General features: G+C 42.2%; 4 protein-coding genes across 5 annotated transcripts; 1 reads left to right on the top strand and 3 right to left on the bottom strand.

Moving 5' to 3' along the window:
* The first annotated feature begins 301 nt into the window (after positions 1-301).
* tescb (tescalcin b) lies at positions 302-3,119 on the top strand. The gene is made up of 8 exons (XM_061079413.1): positions 302-423; positions 1,220-1,289; positions 1,513-1,593; positions 1,679-1,818; positions 1,899-1,960; positions 2,549-2,656; positions 2,734-2,781; positions 2,900-3,119. Exons 1-8 carry the CDS (start codon positions 360-362, stop codon positions 2,975-2,977), a joined length of 651 nt encoding a protein of 216 aa, XP_060935396.1. The 5' UTR covers positions 302-359; the 3' UTR covers positions 2,978-3,119.
* Positions 3,120-5,711: 2,592 nt separating this feature from the next.
* m17 (IL-6 subfamily cytokine M17) lies at positions 5,712-7,280 on the bottom strand. 2 transcript variants are annotated; one of them, XM_061078972.1, is made up of 3 exons: positions 7,214-7,280; positions 6,575-6,723; positions 5,712-6,437 (listed from the first exon to the last, which is right to left on the bottom strand). In XM_061078972.1, exons 1-3 carry the CDS (start codon positions 7,266-7,268, stop codon positions 5,964-5,966), a joined length of 678 nt encoding a protein of 225 aa, XP_060934955.1. In that variant the 5' UTR covers positions 7,269-7,280; the 3' UTR covers positions 5,712-5,963. The 2 variants fall into 2 exon arrangements, with proteins under 2 accessions (XP_060934955.1, XP_060934947.1); XM_061078964.1 differs by having other exon boundaries at positions 5,712-6,440.
* Positions 7,281-11,347: 4,067 nt separating this feature from the next.
* On the bottom strand, positions 11,348-16,017 carry taok3b (TAO kinase 3b). The gene is made up of 7 exons (XM_061076967.1): positions 15,817-16,017; positions 15,566-15,694; positions 15,248-15,451; positions 14,216-14,455; positions 13,377-13,589; positions 12,965-13,147; positions 11,348-11,509 (listed from the first exon to the last, which is right to left on the bottom strand). The coding sequence occupies exons 1-7, from the start codon at positions 16,000-16,002 to the stop codon at positions 11,348-11,350; spliced, it is 1,317 nt and encodes a 438-aa protein (XP_060932950.1). The 5' UTR covers positions 16,003-16,017.
* A 4,723-nt stretch (positions 16,018-20,740) lies between these two features.
* On the bottom strand, positions 20,741-21,596 carry LOC133012412 (heat shock protein beta-1-like). Its single transcript, XM_061080319.1, has 3 exons — positions 21,224-21,596; positions 21,023-21,086; positions 20,741-20,900 (listed from the first exon to the last, which is right to left on the bottom strand). The coding sequence occupies exons 1-3, from the start codon at positions 21,594-21,596 to the stop codon at positions 20,741-20,743; spliced, it is 597 nt and encodes a 198-aa protein (XP_060936302.1).
* Positions 21,597-22,800: the final 1,204 nt, after the last annotated feature.

The following is a 22,800-nucleotide window of genomic DNA, read 5'->3' on the forward strand; positions in this document are numbered from 1 at the left end:
TCTCCTCATCTTTCACTCGCATTAAACAAACACACAGTCGCAGCCTCTGAATAAATATCACCAATAATAAACAGGGTGAGGATGAATAATTGAAAGTGCAGCCTGTTGTTTCCCGTGGCGGTGTGTCGTCACCAGGAAGTGGTTGCTGGTGTTTGCAGAGGATGGGACCTGCAGGTGGAGGAGGAGGAGGAGGTGGAGGAGGAGCAGGGGGAGGAGGAGGAGGAGGAGGAGGAGGAGGAGGAGGAGGAGCTCAGCTGTCGGACGCGTGTTTCCCTCACAGCTCGGTGGAGGAGATGGAGGATCCCCGGAACTCGATCCTCTGAGATCCGACCCCAGTCGCAAGGGAGGCTTGTGGAGGAATGGGTGCTCTCCAGTCTACGTCCGCTCATCCAGAATACGTTGATCTGGCGGAGAAGACGGGATGTGAGTGTTAGTGTGTTTGACTTTTGAAATGACATCAGGAAAACCACGAGCTCCCTGTTGGAATTACAGGTTTAAACCAGTGTGATCTTAAATTCCAGTGTTGGACATGTGTTGAGCAGAAAGGTGATCAGGCCTGTTATTTGTCTATATCATGTAAGGTAAACACATCTCCAGCCTCTCTATGTGTGTCAAGTTGAAGCTGCTTGTCTGCTGCAGCTGCAGCACCGATGAATAATTCAAGTTCACAGGAGAGTACGTTTCAGAGATGGCGGGTAGCAGCAGGCAAAACCAGAATGTTTTGCATAAATATGGATATACAAATCTGTTGCCACGAAAGTTTCCTGTAGAACCTGAAGAGCTTGTTCATTGAGAACAAACGCATTGCATAGTTAAAGGTTCAGTGTGTAGGTTCTAGTGACACCTAGTGGTGAAGTTGCATGTTGCAGCTGAATGCCCCTCAGCTCACCCTCCCCTTTAAAACATAAGAGAGAACCTGTGGCAGCAGTCAGTTGTCGTACAAACTCAAAAGGTTTAGTTTGTCCAGGCGGGGCTACTGTAAAAAAAACATGGTGGCCTCCGTAGAGAGGACTCACTCCTTATGTAAATATAAAATATTTAAATATAAAGAGTAAAGACAACAACAATTCATACAATTTCGATGAAACACAGTCGTGAAAACATCACCAGGATTATTTTATATTCAATTTCTGCCTAAACACACTTTAAATGACCTTTTAAAATGTCGAAATGTTTCATTCCTTCAAATTAGAATTAGACCTAACGTTGCTTCTTTCAGTTTCATATGAACAGATCCGAGTCCTGCATGAAAGATTCAAACAGCTGAGCCACCATGAAGAAACTCTGCGGTAAGTTGACCTTGTGGTGTAATTTGCAAGTCATTTTCATTTATTTTGTTTTTTTTAAAGCAACTTTTCCTAATAAATTGTCTCGCTGTGCCACCTTTTTTCTCTGGAAATGGAAACCTGCATAACAGGCTCCATGGGGCCACAAACAGCCTGTAGCACGTGACCTCGGTTGATTTATTGTGTGACACCATGTTCCACTCCTTTAAAAGCCTTCTTTCCTCAGGAGAGATCACCTCAATGAGATCCCAGATCTTGCGTGCAACCCCATCCGTGCACAGATCGTAGAGGCTTTCTTTGACAGAAGGTGCAGTGACAATACCCTGTGAGTCTGAAACGGATCTCTCCTGTGGATGTGAGGGTTTTAATGTGATCACCGTGCATTTCTGTAGAAACTACCATCAGAACGGCGAGGGCCCGGTGCAGGAGATCGGCTTCGAGGAGTTCCTGGTGGTCATGTCCCATTTCAGGCCCCCGTCTCATCACATGACAGAGGAGCAGCGTGAGAACGTCAGGAGGGAGAAACTGAAATGTGTGTCTGAACACAAACCACACGATCACGTGCTCGACGTTCTCTGTGACCGAGCTGATGGTTCTTTTCTTCCTCCACAGTTTTATTCAACATGCACGACACAGACAACGATGGGACAATAACCCTGGAGGAATACAGACACGTAAGCCAAAAACAATGCACCACTCAAGCCCTGTTAAAACTTTTAAAAAAAAACTTTATGCATAAAGCTGCTGAAGATTACAACAATGTTTGTGCAAAGTTTGGGAAATTTTTTTTTTCTGTGGGCTTAATTATTATTATTTAAAATGCAGATTCAGCAAAGCAGAACAAAGTCTCCTTCATGTTTTACAGTATATATATATATATATAACTCCACTTCTGGTTATCGGACATCTCCACTCCACCGCTCAAGAGTCAACTGACTTCCTGCAAAGTACTTGATTGGCAGATAATGAGTGAAGGGGGAGGGGGTGTCATTTCCTCCAGCCCCCGGAGATCGGAGTGTCATGGAACTTAATGTAGTAATGTTATGACTTCCTCTATGGAGGTTTGTCTGTTTTCTTGTTTGTGAGCAAGATTACACAGAAATAATTAAACGGATTTCCACAAACCTGGTGGAAATAGGCAGCGTGGCTCAAAGAAGAATCCATTACATTCTAGTTATAGGGGACTGTCGGGCTTGGTGGAGTGTGCGCTCTACTAAGTGCCCTTCTAGTATTTCAACTGTTGTATTTCTACATCTGTCCAGGTGGTGGAGGAGCTGATATCTCAAAGCGGGACTCTGGAGAAGGAGACGGCCAAAAGCATTGCCGATGCAGCCATGTTGGAGGTGGCCAGCATTTCAATGGGTCACATGGTGCGTAAGCTATAAGATGACAAGTTTCAAATCCAAGTTGGTCGGAACAGTGTCTGTAAACTCTTTGTCTTACACAGGAGCCGGATGAATTCTATGAGGGGATCACATTTGAGCATTTCATCAAGGTAGGTAACCAGAACATAAACTATAAGACACTATAATACCATGTCCGATAAATATAAGTATAGTTTGAATTGTCATGTTAAACGATGTGGTGGTACTAAAGTCAAACTCTTTTTGCAGCTGCTGCATGGCTTTGAAATTGAATCAAAAATGAACATTTTCTTTTTGAACATGGACACGTCGACCCTGTGTAAGTGACGCTGGGACGTTAGTCGCTGACTCGGCGTAAACTCTGATGACACACATCGTTGTTTTCATGATAACAGCAACTCTCGCCTGTTTCCTACACCAACGTTTGGCGCTTCCTCTGACTTTATGCCTTATTCATGTTGGAATAACTATGCAGATCCAAAGAAAATATATATATATTTTATTATATATTATATTATGGATGTTTTAGGATTATTTTATTTGACTGTAAGCAATAATTTGAGGCACTACATTATATAATAACCAGCCTGTAGTTCGACAAAGCAATAATCAAATATCCATGTCTGGAGTAACAGACGGTTCGACTATGCATGCGAATATGGATGCTTCAACTGTTAATGCCATTAATCGATAGCACCCAATAATCAGGGATAAAGGTTTGTCTTTAAATGTAAATGTCTAGAAATAATAGGAGAACAATAAGAAATGCCTTCACGCTGACACTGCAGCATATTTAACATGGCTCCTGCTTTGCACACGACATTTGCACAATAAAAAAAAACCCATGAAAACAGGCCTGACTCTATTTGATGATTTGCATTTCTGTTAAAAAGGAAACGGGAGTGTGCGCTCATGCGAGATAAAATAGGCCAAACGACAAAATCTGATTAGTTCTAAGAACTTTCAGCAGATCACACTTTGCTTTCTCAGAAAAGTCAGTGCACGCTCCGGAGGGCGAGTGACTTGTGGAACTAGCCGCACACTAAGTTTAATGTGCGAACTCTGGTATATGATTTAATTACAACATTTTAAAATTAGAACCGTTTCTTGAAGAATGCAGAGAAGTCACAACACAAGGTGACTGATGAGAATATCCTCCCTCGTGATATTTCTTCATCTTAAATCCAACAATTACAAGAGGATCACGCAACCAGATCCTTTTTATTCCAACATTTAACACAAGTGTGAGCAAAGCGTTTATATCTTCATCATATTAGAAGTTTCAAGAGGTATTTGTAATCCTATTACTCCAAATAACTTCTTATTCCTTAAAAACTTTAATAACTGATATCCTCATGGAATCAAAATCCTGTAACGGAGGAAGAAGGGGCAAAGACAGAAATAATCAATGCAGGTGAGTTATAAAAGTGTGATCAAGGGCAGTTCCCCTAATCTTCCATTCTCTTGTCCTTTCATGGAGATCTGCTGTTCCACTGGCCTGCACTGACTCCCCCTGCTCTTCCTGTGACTGTGTTAATGCATCTGTGCTGTTTGTTGCTTTTATACTCAGACGTTAACTAAACGTTGTCTAGTTTTGTTTAGTCGAGCTATAAATGTAGAGAATAGCCAGCAGCACTGCTCATGCACTGTGACGTCAGACTCCAGCCAAGCTCTGCAGTGTACTGCCCTCTGCAGGACAAAAGATGGAAAAGCAAATTGAAGCGTGATGAACTTCAACCTGATTCTTTTTGGGTGTAATTTCAGATTATGTGAAATCTGTGACGCAGCGGTTTTAAACATGATACACTTTTGAGTCATTTTCTTCCTTGTTCTTCACTATTTTAATGTTTACGTTTTGTCACAGCCCAGAACATGATATCATTTTGTTTTTTAAACTGCGGGAAACCACAAATGGGGAAGTTGCCTCAAAGGTTTGGATCCTACTATAAATCCCTAAAGCAAATACATGTGCAAGTTTAAATCAGACCGCTCAGAGAATAGTAGTTTTTTAGGGATTTTTTTAACATTTTCCTTGATTTCTCAGAGAATAATTCATGGGTCTTGATCAAAAATATAGATCTGGCATATTTGGGGGACTGCAATGTGGTGCAGATCCAAGTGAAAAGCTGATTGTCCAAATGACAAATAATTTGATGCTTCCCTCCACCCTTCAGATATGATATTACTGACCTGTGCTAATTAGAAGTCAACACATTCTCATGGTAATGTGCTGTAGACTGATGGTAGATCAGGTCCTGTGAAGTGAAAAGGAATAAATAACCTAGACTGGAGAATTGGCGTTGTCCTAACGTACCCTCTGTGTTTGAGCTTTAAATAAAGCAGAGTTATAACGAGGAACTTGATTCATGACCTAGAGTGAATCCCCCATCTACTTCCAGTTTCCTGAGAGCTTGTGATTTCAGGAAAGTTAAGTTGGCATTACTTGGTTTCAACAAAAACTTCTAGTGTCTGTGATTTACATGTGATACGTTTACTCGCTGCTATTCATCAACTAAAATAAGGGTTTTCTGAATAATTTCAACTTTGCTCTTGTTTTTTCCGACCAACCCTTCACACACTCGCATCTCCATCTCGATGAAGATGCGAGCGTTTAACACGTACAGTATTCTCACCCGCACCTTGTGACCGGCCAGACGTCCCGCCAGTGTCATGAAGTCTTTCCTATCTGATGCAGCCTTGTGTCAAACACATGCGTCACTCTGAGCTGATATCAGCTCGGTCAGCGTCTCAGCAGCTTCCTGATTTTCTTTTAACTCCTTTTGATGGACTGATTCTGTGCAGAAAACACTACGCGACGCTTCAAACGAGTTAAACTGTTCCACTGAACTGTGTAACAATGTAGAAACAGATATAGTGGCACTTTAAATGAGTTTAACAAATGGGAATACAAGTGTAAAGCATGAAAATCTGTTTACTCTTTAGAGATGGTCATTTTTCCAGACACTCGTGTTGCTGTGTGGCTCAAATTGTGCAACAACACTTAGAAAATCAACAATCACAAAGAACTGCAGCTGTAAATTTTCTTTTAATAATTCCGTAGGCAGTAAATAAGTTTACATCAGAAAAATAGATCCTTATATAACATCAAATGTATTAAATATACATGGCTTTCATGGAGTTGTATTTGTAACATGACTCCATTTTATCAGGAACACAAAAGAAAATAAATATTAAATACCATAAATAGTATCAATTACTCTGATGTACCAGCCACCTTCAAACTTCTTTACAAGTCTTTATCAAAACCCGTTGAGAACAGGTGTTGTTGGGAGCTGACTGTCTAAGGCCAGCCTTAGGTCATCCTCAGGAGAAAGGTGTTGGACTCTATCCTCCTCCTGCACACTTTGCCCTTTAGGGTTCTCAGTTCTCGGGAGACATTCGACAGGAACTCCTTGTAGTTCTTGAGGACCGCACAGCCGTAGACCTTCTGCTGGAAGACGTTCTGAGGCGGAGGTAGCATCGTGGGCCCCCCCGCCGGCTCCGGCATGGGCAGGTTTGGGAAGAGGCTCTGGTAGAAGCTGTTTATGAGATTGGCCAGGCCTCTGCTGCGGGCACTGACAACGGTAAGCTCACCCAGGAGCGGGCTGGTTGGTAACTGCAAGTCTGTCTGCTGCTCGTACACCCGTTTGAAATGGGCCATGAAGGATTGGAGGTGCGTGTAGATGCTCGCTATCCTCTCCGAGGGCTCCAGGCCAGAGATGTTGGGGTCAGGGACGTTGTTGACCGACACCTTGCAGAAGAGCTCTGACATCTCTCCTTGAGCGGCCTTCTGCAGAGAAAGATAATTCAATTAGCTTAAAGAGGAACATGAACAGTCACCATGTGCTATATATACCACTGCATGAGCACATGGGGATTTTAACACAGCAAAACAAACTGTAGCACTTTTGCGCCCGTACTCACATAAGTTTTGATGAGGAGGACGGATTCCTTCTGTGCGAGTCTGGTGAGCTTTAAAGTCTGCTGCAGAGAATTCCCACACTCCTGGCTGCTGCTGGCTGCCACAGTCCTCGTTGAATCAACAGCCATAACCAGCAGGAGAGAGAGTAGCGCTGAGGAGAAAGGAACCGGTCAGTTACCGTGATCCTACATCACACCAGCGAGGGGAACTTTGGCGTTAAAGTCACAAGCGGCGAGCAAAGGAGATAAAAATAGAGTGGAAAACATCCAGCAAGTCGAGGAAGGAACACGACAGGTCTGTTGTGTTATCACTTCTGAGATTATATACATTTAATTCATGTACTTATGCTGACCTGTCATCCTACTTGTCTCTTTAAAGAAAGATCAGATTCTCCAAACACTTTACAAACTGATAAAATGTACTAATGCAGGAATACATCTTGAATTTGTAAGTTTATAATAGACTGTAAGGCTGTAAAAGTTATAAATATAGAACTGTATAACACTGTGTAGCACTAGAATTGAATATGAAACAGGCACAAAAAACATCCAAAACATGCACAATGGCAAGAAAAGCTGTGACATTGTCTAATTGCAGTGTTGATATTCCAATAGAATACAGCAGATTTGAGTAAAACTTACTTGTTGTCAGTTCCATAAATTGTTGAAAGCTCATTCTCTTTACATGACCATTCATTCTCTCCTCGGTATCTCAGGCAAATTGCGCGGACTTGTCATAATCACACCGCTTTAAAACTTTTTTTAAAAGACAGAAACCACACATTTGTCATAGGAGGAAATGACGTGCACTTTGTGAGGCAACCAAATTTCCCAGAATTTCCTCCTTTTTTTTCACGTGTGCATTTTTTTTTCTTCTGCATTAAACAAGTGGTCAACGTCCCCTCATGGCTGCTCAGTGCACAGACATGTTGGGACGTTGCCCACTTATTGTCACAGGTGTGAACTCAACCTTTTTGACACTTGTAAAGCTCTTCCTCTCCATTTGTGCATGGAAACTAGTCACACTTGTGATATATATTTAAATCCCTTGAGGAAGATAAACCTGCAAGATTTAGAAAATAGTCTCGGTATGTATGGAAATAAATTTAATTAATACACCTAATACTCATCCAAAATTGACTGGAAAGTACAAGTTGCAGTCTTAAAAGCAAAGTTTATGAACTGTATCTTCATATTTTCATCCACTTTTACTGCCTTAGGTGAACATTTATCAATATAACTGTATTTTGTACAACTTAAATTGAATCAGTGCTCGTGATTTTGCAGCAATATTCTCATGCGGGCACAGTGCAGGAAGCTTGCGAGGTCACAGGAAGCGCATTTCTCAATCAGAAACTTTTACATGTGCGTAAAGGGGCGGGACTGCGTCACTCCAGCATGCAGCATGTCAGCTTCACTACGCTGAAGCTTCGGTCCGACTGAGCTCATGTAACTCAGGGGATGATTTCATCCTGACATCATGAGGTGCTGCTTCCTCAGTTCCAGTGAATATTTGGAGGAGTGAAAAATATGAAGATAAACTGGGGTTTTTCATGTGTTGTCTCACTAACACTCACCTCTAGGAATTGAGGTCACTTCTGCTTGGAGACACGCTATGATGTGTTTAGTCAGCCGTCTGCATCACAGGGTTGGTGAGAGGTCAATGCCTCAGCTCACTGACATGATCTCCTTTTTTTTAATTTTTTTTAACGACAGTCATTTCAAGCTTCCACACTCTACGCTGTATTGTTATCAAAAACCACTACTGCTTGAGAAAAGCCAAGGGGAACTCGACACACCACAACCCTGTCAGCACTACTTCAGGTGAAGGCAAAACCACCTTCTCTGCTGCCCTCGGGGCTTTCCACTTGCCCCAGGGGATAATAGGGGGGTTGTGGTGAGGCAGGCAACTGCTGCAGAGGGAGCCGCAGACGTCGACGGTTCAAGGAAACTACTGCCGGATTCCTGCCAGCAGACGTGCCCCAAAAAAAGACACCAATCAACACCTAAATCAAGCAAGAATCAAGTTTACCCGAAACTTATAAGCGGCCTATAAAACCCAGCCCAGGCCTGCGCTGTTTAACTTCCCTCTCACCTCCTGTTCCCTTTTCAAAGTTTGGGTTTTCACAAGTCGTCTTTGACCTGCAGTTGCCTGTAGATCTACGGTGACTTAAAATGAAAAGTGTTTGACACAATGTGGGTCATGGTGGTGATGTGGCACCAAAGAAAAGCAAAAGTAACAAGTCCTCAACCGCACAACAAAGCATTACAAGGAAACTCAACCACAGACGATATGAAATGCAATGTCATAAGATGCAGGATGTCGACTGAGACTTTCTTTTTCGTTTTTTTCAACAGAATCTCTTTTATTTTGTCTTTTATCTGCACAGGAAACGGTTGATCAGGAAAGTCCCCTTTTATTCTAACTAAATACATCTTTCTATCAACTTAAAATTCACACAAACTGTTAAGGTTCATCACTGTTCCCAAGACAAACCTTACTCCAGCCGCCCAGTAGCACTTTATTTATTTTCTCACTGGAACGGCTTTGTCCACAAGGCTTCAGTTCATATCTGACCAGACAAAAAGGCCTTACTGCATATGAGAAACTTTTTCATCAAATTTCAAAAAACTTTTTATGAAAATGTAAAAGGCTGAAAAATCTCGAGGAGCCATTCAACTTCATCAACACATTCTGGTCAAACACAACAAGTTCAGAAATTAGATTTCTGTCTGTAAATTTTTTCAATTTCCATCAGAAATGATACTCAATATATTCCTCTGTTTAAAATACTGTGTTAATTCAGGGGACGTCTTCCGCCTTTCATCGTGTGGGGAACACGACTGAACATCAATACAAGCCGCGGCTACGAAATCAAAAGAAACAGGAAATGCCTGTCCAAACATAACAGGGTTGCAATTCAAGACCACAACGTTAGTTAAACAATGTTTCAAAAAACTGACCCGTGATAAAATAGTATTTATTTTTTCATACATATACTTCATTTTTAGAGGGTTTCACTGCATGGGGTACTCTAAATATGTCATGAGTGTCTGAAAAAACTTAGTAGTGTTTTGACTCGGGGAGGGGGGAGGGGGAGGGGCTTCAAAATGCTTCATGTTCACATTTTGTAAAAATCAATCGTCTCTCTCCAAGACACAAAACTACAAGGCTAAATGTGGTATTAGAAATTAAGCACCAAACAATTCTCGTCCCATTCGGTATAAATGGAAACATTGTGCAACCTGTTCAATGACCTTAATGAACATGGCAAAAAAAATATGTAAATCTGATCATTAGACACAAATTACTCAAATGCAATCTCGATTCAAGTGTTGTGTATTTTTTTTCCTTTTTCTAGAACCGCTGATCGATAAAAGATCAATCGGAATGATATTACAAGAAGTCTGTGGTTCCATTCACCAGCATTTATACAATCTGAGAGTCTAGTGATTTCCACTTAGCAATATACTGAGCTATTGTTTGACCGTATCTCCATGTTACAAAACAAAAACGAAGCAAAAACCTTTATCGTTAAGCTCTGCTATCGGTAATAGACCAGTGTCTCTGTGTGTCCTAGCTATTATTCTCATGTACAAATATTGATATCAAAAGTTATACAGCACAATTCTCACCATTTTTCCTTTACAAGAACTTTGATTAGTGAACATTAAATGATTCACAAGTTTAGATGAAACCAAAACAAAAAAATGGTGCCGGCCTCAGGAAATAAAACATAGAGAAACACAAAAAAACTAAAATCTGCTTCAGGCACAACTTAAATAAAGGCATTTGTGAAATTATCATATCAAATATGGAGCTCATGTCCAGTAACCATAGGCTTTAAACTAAAACTAAAATTAAAAAAAATGCTATGACCACTTTTATATACAAACAGCTAAAATCTCTGACAGATTCATGCTTCACTTCACAACCTGAATTTGTCCTTAAAGTGCATGCAATAATAAGCAGTTTTACCAAGTGGGATCTTGAATTGTGATAAAGAGAAACGGGCTGATCAAGCTGATGCCAATCGATCCTACATATCAAATGAAAAACCGTTGCCTAGAAAAGTGAGGGACCACAGTATACTGTATGCATAAGCACAATATGGAAGTATGACCGAAGAAAATGTAAAAAAAATAAACAATGAATAAACTCTGACTTTATCCAGTGACCCCATACAGTAATATTATCCACATTCAGAGCATAAAATAAATAAAACAAAGAAAAATAAACTTGTAAATTATAAGACAAAGCAGCTTAACACCACGGGGGAGTCCGCAGCTCACATTCCACAATGTCCCTCCATGTAACACACACATTTAGCATCATATGAACATGATGGGTTTCTACTTAAACATATCAAAGTGCCCATTTTACTAAAATTTCCTGATTTATTCATTTCATACCAAAAGGAGGAAATGGCATGGAGGAAAACCAAAAGAAAAAAGAGTCTGTTGTTTTGTTTTGAACACGTAGGTTTTGAGTTACACTGACTAGGTTTGATTTTTATTGACATGTTGTTGTTGTTGTTGTTGTTGTTGTTGCTGCTTCTTTTGTTTTACTTTCCCCCTTCAAGTTTCACAAAAGAAGTTCTCATTGCACGAGACACCTCGATTCAAAGATGCAATATCTGCGAGAGAAGAAAAGCAATAAGAGAAAGTTATCCAGCTTCGTCACCGTGGGGGGGGGGGGGGGGGGGGCGCGACAAGCGGGGGGGTGGACGTGAAAAGGGGGCGTGGATATGTTCTCCTCCAGAGATAAGTCCACTTTCATCTGTTGTCTTCTTTGGCGAAGTCCAGAGATCCCAGGCTTCCGAAGCCGAGACTTCTACTCTCTGAGTCAAAGGTGTTCATTTCTCTGTCCTGACGTTCCAACAAGTGCTTGATCCTCTCGGTGCGTTCCTTCTGAAGTGCGGCCAGTTCCTCCTCAATCTGCAAAGCCAAAAATATCACGGCAGATATTTCATGATATGGAAATTTGACTTGTGTTTTCGCCCATAGCCTGCATATTAACACGGAACACATGACGGCTTTCCAACAGTGAAGCCCAAAGCGCCTTGATCACACCCTAGTGGCTGGCGGCAGTATAGGTCATAAACACTGTCTCCTCCATGTTAGTGGATAGGACACAGACTAAACTGAAGAAATCTAAATAGATGTCAAATTAATTTTGACCTCACGGCTTCATCCTCTGTTTGCTACCGTGAAAACTCCGGCTCCTATTGATGCAATTGGCGCGAGATAACAGCTTTTATTTTACAGTTTATGGTTTCTTCCACTGGCATGTCTGTACTGTAGCCAGTGACTTTAACATAAGAAATCATACGGGTTACCATGATAATTATTGTGGATTTTCATGGTTCTGTAAGGAATTAAACTTAAACAGTCGGTAATAGTTCTCCTGACCTTTAGCACCCCCCAACCTCTACAGCTGAAATGTTAAGTCAGGATATGTCACTCAACATACAAATTGTCAGACATTACAGAGTCTTCACATAGAGTTTCTCTTATTTGAATATTTGATACTTTTATCTGATAGTAAATTGAAACGTTTTATTTTGGTTCTGTTGGTCACACCTAACAAGAAATTTAAGGATGTCTCCCTGTGCATTAGTTGAGCTTTATAACCCAAACACACTTAATTAATCAATAAACCCCTCTTGGAAACCTGTGGCTCAGAGGTTAGAGTGGGTTGTCCCCTAACCAGAAGGACGGCGGTTCGATCCTAGTCCTCCCCCATTCCGCTCGCCAACATGTCCTTGGGTAAGATACTGAACCCCAACTTGCCCCTGATGGTTGTGCTGTTCTCATAGAGAGGTCCTGCCCATAGCTGCACTGCATGGATATGTGTGTGAATGGGTAGAGCACTTTGAGTCATCAAAAGTAAAAAAGCATTGTTAGCCACCTCAGTCTGACATTTTCAGCTTGTACCAATCTTTCCAATTAGTTGATACTCTTTGTTTGCTTGCTCACGCCCCCTGGAGGATGTTCCCTATTCATTTTTTTGTGCTCTTTGACTTCTTTTTTTTTTCTGCACTGTCACCTTTAGGACAAACAAAATGAAGCTTTGCACACAACATTTTACACAATGGACAGATGTAATCAGCAGGTATTCCAGCAAACCACCAATGTCAGCCAAAACATATCCAGGTTAGATATAACTGGAACCTACTGGTACTCAGACGAGTAAAGTTGTGAGTTTGTGGGGACTTTTATTTCTGGGGTTGTAATGAACACTGCAGCCTCTAGGGGCCATTAAAATCTTCTTCAACTTGCCACCACAGGATCAATAAATCTCCTTCTGCACATGTATCTATCTGCTACCTATGCTGAGGTCATTCTGTTATACAGCTTGGTGTTTCAGAACGGTGTCCATCTCAAACCTACCTTCTGTTCAAGGTGCGCTCTGCGTATGGAGACCTTCTGCTCCAGTTTCTGCTGCTCCCGCTCGTGTTGGGCCTCCATCTGCGACTGGGTTTTTCTCTGGTAGGCGTCCAGCAGCTCCATCTCCTGCTTCAGCTGCTGCTTCAGAGCTTCACACTCTGCTTCCTGCTCCTCATCCAGTCGCATCTAGAGACGCAGCGAGACACAGGCGGTCACAATGGTATCAGCCGCGAGCTGAAGCCGGGCCACAAGATTACGGCAAAACTGTTGACAGCACTTTTGATTATCAGATTCACGATGAAGCGGGAAACAACTGATGCACATAGGGTGGTCGTGATGAATATGCGACATACAAATGATGATGATTGAGGTCCACGTTTGCAACTCAAGACAAGAGGCTTCAGGACCCTCGTACCGCTTGTGACGCCATCATCTCGTTGATGCTCTGCTCGTACTGTTCGGCCAGTATCGCCAGCTTGCGCGTCTGCTCCTCTTTCAGGCATCTCAGGATGTTCTTGTGGTCGCCCTTGGGGGAAACCTCCAGCTGATGGTTCCGAAGAGCTTTGTACTGCTTGTTCTGCACCTTGCACGTGTCCTGGAACTGTTTCTTGATCTGCATCTCCAGCGCCTGCAGAGGGAGACAGAAAGCAGTTTAGTGTCCTGTTCTTTCATGTTATACATTCAGATGGTTGAACACAATTAAACTAAACTCATCAAAATATGGGAAAGTGCAACTGATTACATGATGTGACAATATTTGTTCAATGTGTCTCTTAATTTGACTGATTTAATTAGTTCCACACTGAATCTACCTCTCAATGTGGAGCGAATACTTTTGAAGTGGTATTGTAATAATAATTAATTCATTTAATTGATTTGTTTGCAGTGACCTTGAATATTTTAGTTTGCACAGATGAGCTTTCAACTCTCCACTGTGCAGCTGCTATTGTCAATTGGTAGGTAGAGAAGGTGAAAGTATTCACATTTGGAAAAATTCAGTTCTCATGACAACTTAGTTAGAAAGAATAGTTTTCTATTTGGAACTTTAGAATAAGATACAAGGTTCATTAACCAATGGGAGACGTGCAGGGCAGATGTACAGTACCCGCTGAGCATCCACTTTAAACCTAATATCTAATCCTTTTGTCATGAACCATGTCCTGCTCCTTTTATAATCAAGCCTGTGTTGGCATGAAGCTAACCGGATATCAACTAAATAACTCAAAACACTGGTAAAGAAACCTCTTCAGGCACCTTGAGGTTTCTGGGCTGCTGCCGCTGCTCCAGACTGTGTTTCCTGTGCAGCTCCCTCTGCCGCCGCCCGTTGTACTCCTCCTGGTTCTCCAGCTCCGTCTGATGCTGCAGCCGCATGAGTTCGATGCGCAGCTTCTGCAGCATCTGCAGCTGCCTGCGCTCCAGGTCCTGTGTGGACTCGTCCTGCCGGATCATCAGGGCATGCTCCATCTCCTTCTGGGTCCTCTTCTTGTTCAGCTCCTGGAACAAGAAGTTGAGTCATTAGATTCTTTACCTCGAAATCTTAAGACTTCATTGGAGCATCATCATTTTAGTGTCCTCTCCTTTTAATTTCACATGCTGGTTTTTGGTATGCACTATTAGATTCTGTAGTATATTTAGCTTAGCTAATAGATCTATCTAGCATAGTTATAAAACATAATGAAATGTTAACATCTTAGGCGTGTTGATTCTCAAATTCTCAGACTCTTTTGAACACTATCCCAGGTGTTATTCTTTAGCGCTCTCCCCCAGAGAATACTCTTTTGAACTGTAAAATGAAGACTTGCAGTACAAGATACTAAACATGTCCTTATTTAGGTAAAAGGCCCGGTTTTGTGATGTCATGTTATCTCTAGTGTTGGGATCCCAGCTCCCCATGGGGTCCCACCTCCACGAATAAAACTCGTTGTCTTGCAAGAGGCAAGTCAGATTTTCACCATTTGGCAGTGTGATGTCTCCGAGTCTCTAGAGCTCGTCCTGACCTGTGAACTTCTTGTAATAAACATTGTATACATGTAAGTAATGGGTCTGCGGTCTCCTCTCTTCAAACACCGACTTCGTCAAGACTCTACTGCTGATAAGACACGATAATTCCATTCTTAAAAATAGCTGCAATGTCAGAGGGAATAATCGGCGTCCATCAAATTGAGAGGATTTGTAGGTTTGCTACTATTTAATGGTCATTTTTCTTTGAATGTCCACACACCTCCTCAAAACACCAATAACCATACTAAAATTGTGATTGACTCTAATGTCATGAAGTCTCACTACCTCTCTCAGCTGCTCCTGTTCAAACTCCTGCTTCCTGTACACACTCCGGCGTTTGAGGGCCCTGCAGCTCCGGTCGTAGACCAGCCTCTGCTGGGCCAGCAGGTGAGCTTCCTCCTCTGCCTGAGAGCGCTGCATTGTTTCTTTGTGCCTGGACAGACGCTCCTGCTTCTCCTCCTTGGGTGTGCAAGGGTCTTCACTCATCTCCTTAACGGAAACAGAAGCACAGATACACAGAGACGACACAAACAAAGCTCAATTAAATCCTCCGAGAACGTGTGTCTGACGAGTAGGTTGATACACTTTGTTCTGGATATTTACTTCTTTGATCTTGTCTTTGCAAAGCCTGTACTCCTTCTTCTGGCTGTCTAAGAAAGACGTCAGCTCCCTCTTCTGCTGAGCAACAATCTGTTGCTGGATCCTCCGCTCTTCTGATGCAACTGACTTCATCTGTGAGGAGACATTTAAAAAAGTGTTTCACCCAAAATGCTTTGACAACCATTGTTTTTAGCTCAAACTGAATCACTGTGTAGTTTCCACCTCATTCACAAGAAACACCCAGAGGGCTGTACCTCTTTGTCCGTTTGAGCAGCGTGCCGCTTGGCCAGTCTCTCCAGCTCAATGTAAGTGTTGTTCGCATGTGTCTCTAGTTCCTTCTGCAGCCGGAGCCTATGCTCATCCATCTCGGCCTTTAGCCTGTTCTCCAGGGCGATCAGCTGCTTCTGGTGCTGCCGCCGCATGCGCTTATACCCAGACATCTGCTCCCGCAGCTCAAAGTCCTGCTCATGCTCCTGGATCTACCTGATGACCTAGACAGAGGAACACAGGAGGCGGGAAGTAAAAGACACAGAGCAGGCAGAGAGACACAACTGCCATGGAGGAGACATGGGGGGGGGGAGGAAGGAAGAGGGACAGCTGGTAAGTCAGAGGCTGCGGCCTAAAAACAGACCACATGCACCACAGAGGAAAGAAGAGCTCTTTCAAAGAAAAGTAATGAGTCAAAGGATTACTACACATCCACGATAACCGAAGACTCTAAAAGGTGAATTAAGGTTATAGTGTAATCAATATAAAAAAAGATCTACTGCTTCAATCCCATTAACAACAAATATAGTCGCCCTGTCATGTTTCTGCAGCTCAGGAAACTTTCAAAGTTTGGATCTAGAGGAATTTTAAAGATTTGCCATTCATGCCTTCATTCCCTCTGGTTTGGATTATTGAAATTCCCTCTTCACCTGCACCTGAGTCCACATAAACTACAGCTCGTCCAGACTCCTCACCAAATCTGCTGAAACAGAGAATACTACTCCGACTCTAGCTTCTCTTCATTGGCCTCCAGGAAATTTCAGAATAGTTTTAAGATTTGACTGCAGACTTTGAAGGACCGTTCTGGACTTGCACCCAGGTACATTTTTTTTGACACCTCACGTGACCTCCAGAGGTGACCGGCTCTTTTCTGGCAACCTCTCGTTTTTCCTCTTTTCTCATCTGTAACCTTTTCTCCATTTCTGTATGTTGCTTTTAAAACTGTTTCTTATTGTTAGCTTTTTTATCCATTTCCTGGTTTGCCTCCAATTTGAACTTGCCAAACACCTTGTGACTGTTGTGAGAGGTGCCATGTAAATAAAGTTTATTAGATCCCATTCAAAATTATACACCAATGAGTCAAGTACTCTGCACAGTGTGCTTCCCAATCAGCAAGGACTATCCACACCATTTCAAACGTCGGGATCCGTGACCCGACCACCTGAGACGACGTGTGGAGAAGCACCTTTCAACACCTCTCTGACACAAACTAAATCCCATTAGCGGCAGGCGGCGAGCAGCGATCTGCACATGGACGTACGTACGAATGCATAAAGGCAGAGGCAGAGAGAGAGAGGGAAGCTGAGGATGGAAAAATGACATCCATTAACAGGATACGGTTGCCATGACTACAGATGTACAGCTGAGAACACAGACACCCCCTTCCCTCCCCTCATCCACCTCACCCCCTATACCACCACCACCCCCCAAATGGTACGCACACAAGCACGCACGCACGCACACACTCGCTCACACACACACGGGCGCGCGCACCCCGTCCGCGTGCACCCGCACACGTAGCCCTATTTCCCATGCAGGGAGAGGGGAGCTGCGTACCAAAGATGCTGATTTGATGGTGGTGGTGGCGATGTGTTCACGGGTCTTGCAGTCGGGAGACCGGCTCTTGTGAGAAGTAGGCCGCAGCTCTGGCCTGGTGTCCCCGTGCACAGCCTCATCCCTCACGCAAGCATGGTCCTGCAGGGGGGGAGGAAAAGGGGGAGATCGTGGGGCTGGGTGCTTCCCAGGCCCTCCGCACTCGCTGTTCCTGCCTGAGCCGCGATCACTGGCGAATGTCCCTGAATGCAGCACACATCCAGCGTCAAATGCATCATTCCCCCCGGCTACTGTCCGCAAGTCCTTCCTAAGAGAGAAGAGGGCATTGCCAAACAATTGTGCAAGGCAGCACCAAAAAAAAAGAGGCAGCCACAGGATGGAGTCGGGTTTTTCTTTTCTTTCTTTTTTTTTTTTTTTTTTTGCTTTCTGGCGTCCCCCCCTCTCTTCCCACAGAGGAGGAACCAAATGGCTCCGGTGGATAAGGGTGAATTATGCAATGCCTACCATTGATAATCGGAGAGCACGGGGACGTGTTCTGCTGCCACTCTTCTCTTCCGCCTCAAAACGCAAGAAATGTTTGGGAGGATAAAGACTTCTCCTGTGCGCCCATGATCGCATGTGGTGCCGCGGGTGAAAACGCTGGAGTCAGGCGGCGACGCGCATCCCAACATGGTTTGATTTCCCCGAATCTGTCGCCCGACGATCCGCTTGTGTTCCACTCGAATTTCTGTCCTACATTCACAGCGCACTTGGTCATGGTAGGTGGTTCTGGTGCCTTCTATTCATCTCGGTCCTCTGTCCCCTGCTACACTCCCCCTTCCTTTAAAGAGACACCGCAATACTACAGCCCCCCCCACCTCATCAGGACCAAACTTCTACATCCCAGGTCGCAGGAAGAACACCCGTCAGTAATCAGGTGTGAATGTGGGAGATACAATTTCACCTTTTTATATATATGTTGATTGTAAAAGATCATCTTAGTTTCCCAGTTTAAACACATTTGAGCAATGGCAGATTAAAAAAGAGATTTCAACTGTCACAAAATCCTTCAGTGCATTTTCTGAGAACAATGTTAAGCAAAAAATTATAAAATATCTTATCTCACACTATACATTTAAGTGTTTGCAAATGTTAAATTTAAATATAAATGTCAACCATACAGGTAAATTTTAAATATATATCTGAATGTTAAATGTATAATATACATGTTTAAGAAGTATCTAAATGTTAAATGTAAATGTTGAATTTAAATATTGAATATACATCTCTGTTAAATATAAATGCTAAATGTAAATTTAAATATTAAAGATATATGTAAGTGCTAAATGTAAGGGTTAAATATATATCTATATGTTAAATATAAATGTAAATGTTAAGAGTAAAAATAAATATTAAACTTTTAAAAAAAACTTGGGAAGAAATGGAAAAATAAGACCCATGCTATCAATCAGATTAAAAAAAAAAGTCTGCTGTGGACTATTATTATTATTACAATTAATTTGCAGTAACAATAAAGCAGAGACCAATAACATGAATATTTTTACCTCGCTTATCACTTGTATTGTTGATTCATGTGGCAACAGACAAATATTCAAATACAGTCTCTCTGGTGCTGAATATATCTCTATCAAATGTATACTGTCGTCACTTCTGCTATCATGTTCAGCACTATTAATATCAGCTCAATAGCGTCCCTGTGGCTGCTGGGAGTACTGCATAGTGCAACACTTAAAGGTCCAGTGTGTAAGATTTAGGGGAAAAGTATCTAGTTTAGATTTAGTTTACCCTGGAACAGGGCCTTTATATTTAGATACCTAAATATCGCCATCTTTTTTCACAGTAGTTTATACTGGACGAACTAAACCTTTTGAGTTTTGATGACAACTGAAGCTACTACAGGTTCATGTTTGGAAGGGGGGGGTGAGGTGAGGGGTATTCAGCTGCAACATGCAAAGTAACCACTAGATGTCACTAAATTCTACACACTAAACCTTTAACAACCACCTAGTACAACTCTAGCTACCTCGAATAACAGCTAGTAGCTACCTTACAATGCCAGAGACTAAATATACTATAGCAACTACCTAGCGACAAACTGCTGACACTATAGCAAGTCAATTAAAAAAGAGAACTTATAGGGACATACTAAATTATACATATAGCAACAACCCATAGAAGCCCTGTATCAATCATGTCCTTCAGAAGAGTTTGTTTTTTACTTTTCTTATTTGTGCTGCAATTGTTAGAACTGATGTACAACAATTGTTTCAGATGTCACAGTGATACAATGTTGTGCGGTTCAGGTTTGCTTTAATGTATTAAATGACACATTTAAATTCACACTAGAACAACCTTCACAAACCCCTATTCAGCTTAGAGATATTGTCGCAGACCAAAGTGTACTACCACTGAGAATTCACTCTTTATAGCTGACCCCTGGTCGGATTGTAAGTAAATAGTCAAGAAACCAATCAAGTAATCACAATAAGTTATATTTGTATGTGTATTTATATTCTGTTCAATAAATATTTTACTTTACCTTCTTTATTTTCATCGGTTATTCAAATTAGTACATTAATCCCTGTGATGTCATTCAGGACACTTGATCCGCTTGTCATGTCTGAAAACGGCTGAACAATAACTTCTATCATATAATACTCCAAACACTAGATGTCACTGTTCACTTTTGAATGACTCGGTCTTCGTCAGACTGACTCTGTGTCTCTCAGGGAGGAAGCTGATTGTTTACTTTTTCTTGTGATAAACCTCTATCAGCTGATTAAAACCTACATTGAACTTCTCCTAAAGAGGAAATCAGGGTAAACAGTATTTCAGGGGTTTCAGGGGCAATGGATGAAATGAAACAGAACGAACTGGTTCCTTCTAACCTTTTAATCTGCTAATAGATGCATCATAAATGAAATGAGAAACATACATTCTATATTAGTCTTATGAAAGGAGCTGTTTAATGAAATTGAACATTTTATTAAAATCAAAATTAAAAAACTGCAGCTTTTCCAGTGTTTCTCTGCCTTAAAAGCAAATTAAAACTCAAACCAAGTCATTTCTATATTCAGCTCTTCTGCCCAGTAGAGGACATGGCAACACTGTAAATGCATAAATCACTAATACACATGTTCAATTAGAAAATGCCGTCATGCTAAGACTCAAAATCAGTTACTTTTTTTTTACATTGATGAGTTTGCATTTATTTGTTACTGTAGTGGTGATGGTGCATTATATTAGAAGATAGTTCCTCATAGAGATCACCTATACAAAGCTGTAACAAACTTTTTATTCAGTGCTACTTAGGTCGCTACACACAACTTGAGCTACATCTTGTTCTGCTGGCTGGTCTCACTTGTCTCCGTCCTGCCTCTGTCGGATCTGAACGGGTATGACGAGCTCCCTGGGCTGCTCGCTGATGGACGTCCCGGGAACGGGAGCCTCCACTGACAGGACGCCATCGCCAGACAGGGACGAGCTGATGTGCTGCAGGTCCACCCCCTGCGGCAGCCTGGAAGAGGGGAAGGAAACCTCTGAGTCCTCAAAATCATGTGTTTTTCACTCTTGTTGATACAACACACTGCAATGGAAATCTCCCAGATATGTGAAATTATACAGATTTATTCAACTGACTTGTATTTCCTGTTGAAGCATCTTGAAACCGATCCATGCTGATCTTGCTTTTCTTCATGATTTCCTTCAAATAACAAAACAAATTGTAAGAAAAACACGATACAAAAACACTGCTAAACACATCCGTCCATTCACAACTTGCAAATGATGCTTTTACTTAGTTTCCATCACACGATTCAATAAAAGAAGCACAGGCAGCACCTGATATCTGCAGGTAGCCCTCCTTGGTTGTGATTGTGATCTCTTCAGGGGAGAAGTGGTTGACGTCCAGGTCAATCTTCCAGCTGTCCGGCCCCGTGCGAACCTCCGACACCCCACTCGTCAGTTGTCTTGGGCCCTTTGCGTGACCCCCCAGCGGAGGCAGGAGTGGAGTCTGTGTGTAGTCGGGCCAGGAGAACGTGGTCAGCCTCCTCTTTGCCCAGTGTATCCAGTCCACATCGCCGGGATCCAGGAAAGGAGGGAGGCCAAAATCCTGATTGAAGGTGCGGTTCGGCTGCGTCCAGTTTGGGAACGGTTCCCAGCTGACATCCCGGCTGAAAATGGGACGGGATAGTGTCTTGTTTTGTTCGCCCATGTCCCAGAAAACAAGCTCAGAGCGGATGAGAGGTTTGTTGAAACTGAAAAGCCCGTAGCTCCACCCTGACAAACAAGTCTGGATTGATGACCCCGGACACCGGACAATAGAGCAGCTGTATTTTTACTCTCTGGGTGAGCAGGGGCCTGATTTGGCATATATACCCGGCTGACTCATTTTAACACTTGTCCAGCAGCCAGTGGGATCTAGGTGATGAGAAGCTCTCGGTATGTCCTCAGCTGGGAGGTAACTCCTCCGTCGCCCTGGAGCCTGGATAGGAAAATGCTAATTATTTGTATTTATATCTCTGGAGTGTCTGTGGCAAGTTGTTGGCGAATGACTCTGGACAGTTTATTCAAGCGGTGGCCTCTACAGTCTTGTCACATACTGGTGCTCTTTGTCCATAGGAGTCACAGCTTTGTGTGATGTGAGGGAACAGCACGTACATCCAGTCACACAGTAAACAACCGAGTTAAACCCTGTTTCCAAACACAACACTGAAGTAAAACAATAAAAACTTAAGACCAAACAAACGCTACTACTGGATGAATACATATAGGTAAAATTATTTGATGTGACGATGATAGGTTATGTTTACGTCCAGCTCAAAGTGACGGGCTGAGAGACTGACGCGGTGAAGTGGAGCTGAGGAATTTGACATCTGCGGCATTCTCATGTTATGTCGTCCGAATAATGAAAGGAGCTTCGGAGGAATAAATCTATGAGCTCTTCGCCATCAGAGAGGAATGATATTTATTAATGAGGCAATATCTGTAACTTTTCCATCAGCGCCCATGAGTCACAGGTAAACAGATAAACACAATAACAGGGATGACATCGTGTTTTGAGGATGTTAATACACAATACAATCAGACACGATCAATTCAAATGACCTTGTTTTTAAACCAAAGAATTGTATAGATTATAGCTAATACTGATTTATGTCCTGTAAAGAAAAATCTTAATCTGTATTATGCTACATTAACTACAGGAGTCTCTTTTTAATAGGAACAGCTTCTGTGAGTCATACAAAGAGATTCAAGCTGCACAGTATTAGTGTATGAGAATAACTTTATTGTCGGACAATTGTGAATAATAAACAGTTAAATAATATTGATCAGCGTTTGAGGACGATACACAAACAATGCACACACAGTTAAATTGACTTTACAGTTGTTACTTCTGTTTTCTGCAAAATACATGG

The sequence above is a fragment of the Limanda limanda genome, chromosome 1 (genome assembly GCF_963576545.1).
Source record: "Limanda limanda chromosome 1, fLimLim1.1, whole genome shotgun sequence".
NCBI lineage: Eukaryota > Metazoa > Chordata > Actinopteri > Pleuronectiformes > Pleuronectidae > Limanda > Limanda limanda.

Excerpts from the sequence above, each read along its gene's own strand:
- tescb (XM_061079413.1), top strand. The coding sequence starts at position 360 with ATGGGTGCTCTCCAGTCTACGTCCGCTCATCCAGAATACGTTGATCTG. Across the intron at positions 2,657-2,733 it reads GCATTTCAATGGGTCACATG|GAGCCGGATGAATTCTATGA; the intron begins GTGCGTAAGCTA and ends TGTCTTACACAG. Across the intron at positions 2,782-2,899 it reads CATTTGAGCATTTCATCAAG|CTGCTGCATGGCTTTGAAAT; the intron begins GTAGGTAACCAG and ends CTCTTTTTGCAG.
- m17 (XM_061078964.1), bottom strand. The coding sequence starts at position 7,268 with ATGAATGGTCATGTAAAGAGAATGAGCTTTCAACAATTTATGGAACTG. Across the intron at positions 6,724-7,213 it reads ATTTATGGAACTGACAACAA|CGCTACTCTCTCTCCTGCTG; the intron begins GTAAGTTTTACT and ends CTTTCTCCTCAG. Across the intron at positions 6,441-6,574 it reads TCCTCCTCATCAAAACTTAT|AAGGCCGCTCAAGGAGAGAT; the intron begins GTGAGTACGGGC and ends CTTTCTCTGCAG.
- taok3b (XM_061076967.1), bottom strand. The coding sequence starts at position 16,002 with ATGTCTGGGTATAAGCGCATGCGGCGGCAGCACCAGAAGCAGCTGATC. Across the intron at positions 14,456-15,247 it reads AACAGGAGCAGCTGAGAGAG|GAGCTGAACAAGAAGAGGAC; the intron begins GTAGTGAGACTT and ends TTCTTGTTCCAG. Across the intron at positions 13,148-13,376 it reads AGATGATGGCGTCACAAGCG|ATGCGACTGGATGAGGAGCA; the intron begins GTACGAGGGTCC and ends CTGCGTCTCTAG.
- LOC133012412 (XM_061080319.1), bottom strand. The coding sequence starts at position 21,596 with ATGGGCGAACAAAACAAGACACTATCCCGTCCCATTTTCAGCCGGGAT. Across the intron at positions 21,087-21,223 it reads GGGCTACCTGCAGATATCAG|GAAATCATGAAGAAAAGCAA; the intron begins GTGCTGCCTGTG and ends TGTTATTTGAAG. Across the intron at positions 20,901-21,022 it reads TGCTTCAACAGGAAATACAA|GCTGCCGCAGGGGGTGGACC; the intron begins GTCAGTTGAATA and ends CCCCTCTTCCAG.